At 40.7% G+C, this 8,156-nt stretch overlaps 1 protein-coding gene across 1 annotated transcript; it reads right to left on the bottom strand.

Moving 5' to 3' along the window:
* Positions 1–793: 793 nt before the first annotated feature.
* PSMD5 (proteasome 26S subunit, non-ATPase 5) lies at positions 794–8,008 on the bottom strand. The gene is made up of 10 exons (XM_013188680.3): positions 7,743–8,008; positions 7,429–7,573; positions 6,660–6,773; positions 6,067–6,195; positions 5,218–5,327; positions 4,686–4,828; positions 3,928–4,119; positions 2,970–3,079; positions 2,208–2,348; positions 794–1,724 (listed from the first exon to the last, which is right to left on the bottom strand). The coding sequence occupies exons 1-10, from the start codon at positions 7,913–7,915 to the stop codon at positions 1,467–1,469; spliced, it is 1,515 nt and encodes a 504-aa protein (XP_013044134.2). The 5' UTR covers positions 7,916–8,008; the 3' UTR covers positions 794–1,466.
* Between the last annotated feature and the right edge of the window lie 148 nt (positions 8,009–8,156).

Below are 8,156 nucleotides of genomic sequence, written 5' to 3'. Positions count from 1 at the left end.
ACCTGCATTCAGACAGTTTATTAAACATCAACAGATTTTCCCCAACTACCCTGCTTCTCAGAGCCCAGTTCAATTCCTTGCCAGCAATTTTTTGGCAGGCAATGCTATCACCTCTGCTGCAGCCCGAAGCTACTACAAGCAATAAAAGGGTTACTGCATGACTAAATCATCCCATTTCACTTGGCAGAGCAGAGACACAGGGCAAGTACTTTCCATAGAGGCATACCCAACTTAGTACACTACTAAAGCAAGCCCCGAAGTAGTTAATTCACGTTTTATTATGCTTCCCCCAACTTATCCTCAGATTTGTGTCTTACATTCTCAGCAAAAACAATATAAACCTTTTGTATAAAGTACATTGTGGTCTCTGTTTATGGACCAACACATCACAGGTCACTAAAGTGACCGGTGGTCCGGCTAGTTCTGTACCTCACCCACGTGCTAGCTGACCATCTTCAGAGGAGACAAAGCCTCACGAGGTACTACGTTTATAGCCTCCTAATTCGGTTCATGCCTTTAAACATGAAAGCTTTGATGTTCTTACCCCTTTTATTCCAACTCCGGTAGATAAAATTGGTACATATTTTCTTTTAAATAACACTTAAATTAAAAAATCATCTTTGATAAAAAAAAGTGTAAACTGTTTAAGATTTGGTTCTGAAGTGGATTTGTAGCTCATGCTCCTTTGGCACCTCAGTTTACTTGCTGAAAATAGACAGCTAATGACACAAAGCTCCCAATTTGGTTTTATACACTAGAGTTTGCTTTCACTTGTTTTTAAAAGGGCTAAGTGTTTTGTTTTTATTTTTGTAATCCTCAGTATAAAATGTAAACAATATTTAGGACTTATTCAAACAAGACTTACATCCAGCAAGTTGATGAGAGAAGAGAAGCCAGTTTATACTCCCTCATGTGGACAGAATATTACTAGCTTTTTCTTACCACCTGAGTTTCTGGCAGAACTAAATCTAGCTAAAAGTGTCTTCTATGCAAGGGCCAACTTCAGCAGATAGAAAAAAGTAGTAATAAAATTTTTAAAAAAGAGAAACCATGGCAGCATCGGAGGTTACAAACCTCAAGGGTTTTTGGCTTTTTTTTTTTTTTAATTCAACTGTGATCTACTGAGAAAACGTGATAGGAATTCCAAACCCAAGAACAGTTTTAAGTAAACACTGATAATTTCTGCAAAATAAAACAGCCAGCAGTTGATAGAATGCTTACCTTGTTTACTTGTCTCAGGACAGTACACAGAGAACTTCTGCCATGAGATTCTGTGGAAAATTACACTATGCCCTATAGGTTTTGATTTGCTCTCATGACTCTCATTTCAAAGAGTCAAAGTGCTTCGTGTTCCTTTAAAGAGACAATCTAAGATGACTCCCGTGTGGAGAGCCTTTACACCTTACATCTTAACATCAATTTCAGTAACGTGGTTTGTAAGAAGGGCAACCAAGACATCAGTGATATTATTCTGCTCCTTCCACAGCTGTAGTAGAAACTGCCTTAGCATAATAGGGGCCTTCACGCAAGTAAGCCCTAAGCCTCAAGTAATACTGATTTCCAAAGATTTCCGCAATTGTTTTGGAGTTTACAAGGGCCTTAACCAGTTCATACTTGGCATCCTTCGAAGCTTTATCAGGTTCCACAGATCTGTCCACGATGTATTCCACAAACCCTGGACTGTTCAGCATCAACTTCTGCGCCCACGGTTGATTTGCAATAGCCTATATGCAAAGACAAAAAGAGGGGGAAGAACACCTCATTTTAGAAAACACCCAAAAACCAGTTACACAGAAGGCTGTTAAGCTAAAAGTCAAAGAACAGAGAAAACTGAAGTGGGATATTCATTCTACACAGTAATTGTGCAACCACCATATAAGCAGCAGTATTTATCACTGGAAACCAAGTACAGTGCAGTGCTTCTCTCTAACATTTTAAGTAAATTATCAAAGCAGCGACATACAGTATAGCACTTATTATTATTAAACTTTATAAGAAAATAAGCACTGCCCACATGATCCGTTATTTAAATGGTGAATGCAAGTGATGTTATTTCTGACTGCTTCAGGACTTCAAAAAGACAAAACAAAAAAAGAAAAACGTGTGACCGCCACTGAAAAATGTGAGGCTGAGTACATTACAATTCACTACCTGATCTTTAAAAGCAAAGAAACTTACAGTAAACAAACAAACAAAAAAAAACTTACAGTAAACACTCTTAAAGCCCCACAGTGGAGATCAGGGAACGGCTGAGTACTGATACTCCTGAAGAGTTCCAACGGCTGGCTAGACAAGGATGTGAACCATGATTCAGTCATTGTTAAAAGGTCTTCTGTCTGCTGCTCTGGCTACATATATCAGAAAAATGTATAGAAACAGGAGAGTTTGGTTAGGATTATAAATAAAATTCAAGTTTTAAGTACATGCTCAGAAAGTTTAAGTTATTTAAAACAAACCACCAGCAAAATAAACTGAAATACCTTATATTTTCAACATATTTTCATGAATGAAGAAATAGCTATCTATATTTCATTTAGCTTGGATGACAGAATTAAATAAACTGATTTTAATACATGAGAGAAGTGCCGTGCTGTAAGATAAACAAAAACTGCTCACTTAGAGCTGCATTATTAAAGCTAGGTCACTGACTCTAAAGAACATACAGTCAGAGCAGTTTGCCTTTAAAGCACAAGAATATTCAGCTGTTTACTCTCATTCCTTTCCTAACAATACCTTGACCTCAAGTTTTATAAACAAATTTCATAACATGTGGTCTCTTACAAGCTCAAACTTTAGGCAAACAAACAAACCAGAGAACTTCAGGACAGTAAAGTTACCGACTCACAGTATTCGAAAGCTACCACTACTACCTAAGCTGAATGCTGCAGAAAGTCTTCACATGGTTAACGAGATGCACAATTATTTCATTTTTATAGATTTTAAAAACAAACAAACAAACAAAAACATACAGGCAAGTAAAGAAGAGATGAAATGGCATCCAAACATCGAAGTCGTAGCTCTGTAGGGGCATTCTTTGCCTGGTGCCCTATTTTGTTTAACAGATTTTGAAATCTGCTTCCTTTGGGAGAGGAAAAAAAAAAAAAGCACTTTGAAGTAATTCAGATAGACCTTCGGAAAAAGTACAATTTTACTGATCAGTCACATTATATTATATTAACTGGTAGAAAGAGTATATAAAGGTTGCATATAAAATCTGAGAAAGGATTGCTTTTGATCCGCTATAATAAAAAGAGTAAAGATTCTCTTTGCTTCATATAGACCTACAGTAGATGAATACAAAGCTTTATGGTCAATCTCTAGACTATCCAAGGAACGTCAGAAAGGAAGTTATTTGTCACAGATAATTGAGTCATCTTGGGAAGTACACACCCTAGTATATTTGTGATTAGATATGTCCAATCCCATTCTACAAAGCCGCAACAGTTATATGCTCACACATTTTCATTTAAAAGTTTTTCACTTTGGACAATCAGCAAAAAACAAACAACAAAAAAATTATCACCTACTTTGAATCCTCTGAACCATTTTATATTAAGAAAATAAATGCAGCCTGTAAGGAAAGTGCCATTACATTTCTAACCCTGGTGAAAAGGCCACGCCGTAAGTAGAAACAAAGGAAGCTAAAATTACAAGACTACCGATGATTCATACGATGCACTTCACTGGAGAGGAGTAACTTGAATCGCACTTGTGATACCAGAATTCTCACTGCTGGGCATTTCACACTGCCATGCCTGGCAAGACTATTAAGACATCTTATCTGCTATACCACAGCTATTCAAAGAGACCCCCTTGATTATTAGACAGAAGTTTTTCAATTCTTTTCTCTATTATACCATTATCAGCTTGCTCTTGTATGATATACTGAGAATATTTTGTTAAAAAAAATAAATAAATCATACTAACTAGTTTTCTGTAAAACCTGTTTGCCTTCTACAGTTGATCCCAGGATTCCCAGTGTGTCCACAGCCACTCCAATCATGGTTGGATCATGACTTTCTGCCATTTCAAAGACTTTTTCCATAAAGACAGGGTATCGTTCGCAGATCTGCTGTGGGCTATCTACAATAGCCAGATTTCCAAAAAATTTAACAAAACCTGATAGAACAAGACAAAACAAAAGTGTTCAGAGTGGAATAACAACAACGTAAGAATTTCAAAATTAATGATACATGAACATAAGACTTATTCACTGATAATTGTATTTAATTGTTAATTGATTCACTATTAAATGCTATTAACACTGTGAAAGGCACAGAACTAAGGAAAAAGCCAAAAGAAGCTTAAGACTATAAAAGACAGCATCACAACTTGGACATTGTCTTTGCACAGTCCAGGTGAGTACAACTGTTCTATGACAAGATGTATTCATCTTTTAACAGCGACTTAATTCACGATGTATCTTCTGTCCTCTTAAAAAAAACACAACAAGAACACAAACATCAAACCTCTGGTACAGTCTCTGCAGATCATACCTTTGCTACCCACTCTAAATGAATGATTCACGTATTAGACTGTCCTTCAGCATGTTGTGCATGTCCAACATGTGCTTTACTACTCAAAAATTCATGAGCCTTCAAAACAGAGGCTTAGTAGTCCTCCCAGTTTAACGTATTACTGAATGCAAGCGGTAAGCAATGGAAATAAGAAATGCATGATGTAACCTGGTAAGTAGAAGCCTGAGAAAGGATCAGACTCTGCACCAATGATGATGTTTGAAATTTTATCGATAACTCCTTGTTGAGCAAGATACTGACGTCCATGCGGAGTATGGGCCAGCGAGGTCACCATCTCTATGCACGTAGCTCTGAAACAGACAAAAAGTTCATTTGGCCTCCTTCAGACAGATTGTAGAAGTACAGAGAGATTAAGAAAACATACAAAGTTTTTCTACCCTTACAAAAAAACAACCAACCAAAGAAGAGAAACAAAAACAAAACCACAGCTGTGAAATACTCGTCCAAGCTCACTCTGCTTTCTGATGATATACCTAAAGAAAGACAACTTTCCAGCAGCATTTACATTGCAACCCAACAATACAACTACCACAGCATATTGCAGAAATTTCATCCTGGTTCTCAAATTTAAAGGGTTTAATGAGAAACAAACACAACTGCGTTTAAAGAGAGTTATTTTAAATAAGACCAAACATCACTGTTTAGCAATTGGGGAAATGTCGAACTCGCTGTAACATACCTGACCAGTACATCATCTCCAGTCAGCTCTCCAATTAAGTCCGATATCAATCCACTGTTTGCGCAGTAACTGAGCGAGTCTGCTGACACTGAAGAAATCTCAACAATTAACTATATAAAAGCACAGGGGGAAAAAAAGGCTGGTTTATAAAAACATTGTAACGTTAACAGTTCACAATAATGACCAAATACATCTTACAACACAGATTAATTATTTAAATATTAAATTATGAAAACATGAAATTCTGTATTTATCTGTTTGTCTGAAACGGGCTCATAGAGCATTCCAAGTTGATATTTGATTCTATTCAAACCGTCTTCAAGGGATCATCACTGCTATGTACATTAAGATCTAGAATAGCTAAACCGTATCATTTCTCTTTTGTCATACATATCTAGATCAGCACACTTACTATCTCATCTCTTCCCCCTTCTGAGCTTTCAACAGCTCTTTACCTCCAGTGGTGATGAGATCACAGATGGTATTTTACCCTTACTTTCAGAGAGGCAAGCATTTAATTGCATCTTTAGTCATTCTGTGTCGCCCCTCCAGTGTTCTAAGCACCACAAGTTAGCAAATAAGAGACGTAAACAGGACTTCACACCTTCCTACCATAAACTGAGAAAGAGAAGTTCTGACATTACTTGAGGACCAACAGTGCTGTACCCTTCCTGCTCCCTTCTAGTCTCGACAAAGCACAGACATGAAGAAAACTTAGTGAAGCAGTTAAAAAGTAATGAACGCTAACTTAAAAGCATGTTGCAAAATCCAAGCTGTAATTCCGAATCACAGTCCAAGAGAAGTGCAGAACAACGTCATTCAGAAGGACAACACTGATCTCATTCCTACCTCATACACTCTGTATCGAACAACATCGTTTGTCGCCATGACATTTTTCAAGTCGCTCAACAAACTGCTCACAAATAAAGCCTCTAAGCCCTCTTGTGTCTGCGCTATTCTTGAGAGCGATTTGATGGCCTGTAAATAAAAACAGTAGCTTACTATAACACAAAGGGACAAAAATCCAGAATGATCAGACAGTTTCAGTGTTCTTTACAAACATATAAAATCATGTTATACATCTAAAATTTCAGTTTTCATTCACTTTTCAATGGAAATTATTGTATCACTGACAAGGGCTAGTTATGCCCACCCGCAGGGGGTGATACAAGCCTCTGGCATCAGATGCAGACCTGTAAGTTCAGCTTTGCATCAACAGCTACTGGAAGATAACAGGTCTGAGTAAAATTTTTAAATCACATTTAAGAAAATTCTGGGCTTAAGGCACCTATGTGATTACAACATCTTTCAAGCCACATGATCTCTCCTTTCTTTAAAGGAGAGCAAAGGCTGACATCTCAATAACAGTAGAAAAAGCATCCTATGCCATGTCTACATCCATTTGTAAAGGAAGAAAAAAAAAAAAAGAAAGCAATGCTTACCTCTTTAGCCACTGCTATTTTCTCTCCACCAATGCAATTTATTATTTGCCGTAACAGTTCGGGACTGTTGAGAATTTCTCTAACAGCATCCGAATTTTCAACAATCCTCCCAATCTAAGGGCAATATTAAGTAACGATGTTGAAAGATACCAAAACAAAGTTTTTCCACACAGACATGCCAGCACTAGAATAGCTACCCAGAGAGATGGAATCACCATTTTTGGAAACACCCAGAACTCAGCTGGACAACACCCTGAGCAGCCTGCTGTAAGCTGAGGACTGGACCTGAAACCACGAGAGCTCCATCCCAAACTACACCGCTACACAATTCTGTTCTTTTAACTCAAAGCAACAAATACCAACTCGGTTAAGCCTTTTCCTCCCCAGTGTTTTCCCAGTGCTGTTCCAAGTATCCCAAATATTAAAATATTGCTACATTTAGTTCTTACAGCACCTGCTGTCAGCGCTGGCTTAGAATGCTTTACCCAGAACACACAACAGCCCTCAATAAACAGAAGATTCAGTTACAAGTTACTTCTGTCAAGACGTAGCTTCATATATTATGTTTAATAGATATATCATTAAGCATTATATACTGACATATTGCACAGTAACTATCCAAAACCACATATAAGAGCACAAGCCTGCAGATAACACACGATGTAGTGTTTTTGTCACAATTTAGGCCACAAAATGCCAGTAACAGGTTTGGACAAACCTAGCCTGGCCCACGATGCACCCCTGTCCCACCCTGGAGCAAAACCTGTACCTGAGATATGGTGAGGATTTTCACAGAGTCGTCGGGGTGGAAAAGCCCTTTCTGCAGCTCTTCTTTCAGGTTCTGGATTATGTAGAGCGGGTCCAGGGCCTGCAGGAGCCTCTCCAGGATGGAAACACACGTAGAAACCTGCTCCCTGGGCGGGACAGAGAGAGACACGAGGCCTTTAGGACCCCCTCCTCGTCTGTGCCACCGCGGAGGAGGCCAGGGAAGGGGACAGAGGGCAGCAAGAGGCGCTCAGGGGGAAGGGGCGAGGGGAGGCAGCAGGGCATGACAGGACAGGCCTAGGCCGGGCCGCCGCTCACCGGTCATTGACGCTGAGGAGGGCGAAGAGCGCTCCCAGGTGGTCGTCGCTGAGGCGGGCGCGCAGGGCGGCGGGCGGCACGGCCTGCAGGGCCAGCCGCAGGGCCCGCAGCTCCTCCAGCGGCGCCCCCCGCCGCGCCGCCCGCTCCAGCAGCTCCGCCACGGCCTCCGCCATCTTGGCAGCGCCGCCCCGGGGCCCGCCGCCGCCGCCGCCCCTGGCAACCGCGCGCTGTCGCTAAGGGCTTCCTTCGCGTCCGCCACCGCCGGAAACAAAATGGCGGCCGCCACCCGCCCCGTGGGGGCCCCTCCGCCGCTGCGCGATGCGATTGGGCGGCTGCGCGGCGGGCGTTGCTAGGAGACGGCGGGGCCTGGCCCGGCCCGGCTCGGCCCGGCCCGCCTCGGCCCCGGGGCTGTGG

This window comes from Anser cygnoides, chromosome 20 (genome assembly GCF_040182565.1).
Source record: "Anser cygnoides isolate HZ-2024a breed goose chromosome 20, Taihu_goose_T2T_genome, whole genome shotgun sequence".
In the NCBI taxonomy this organism is placed as follows: Eukaryota; Metazoa; Chordata; class Aves; order Anseriformes; family Anatidae; genus Anser; species Anser cygnoides.
The sequence above is the reverse complement of the archived record's forward strand: the minus strand, read 5'-3'. Positions and strand labels throughout refer to the sequence as shown.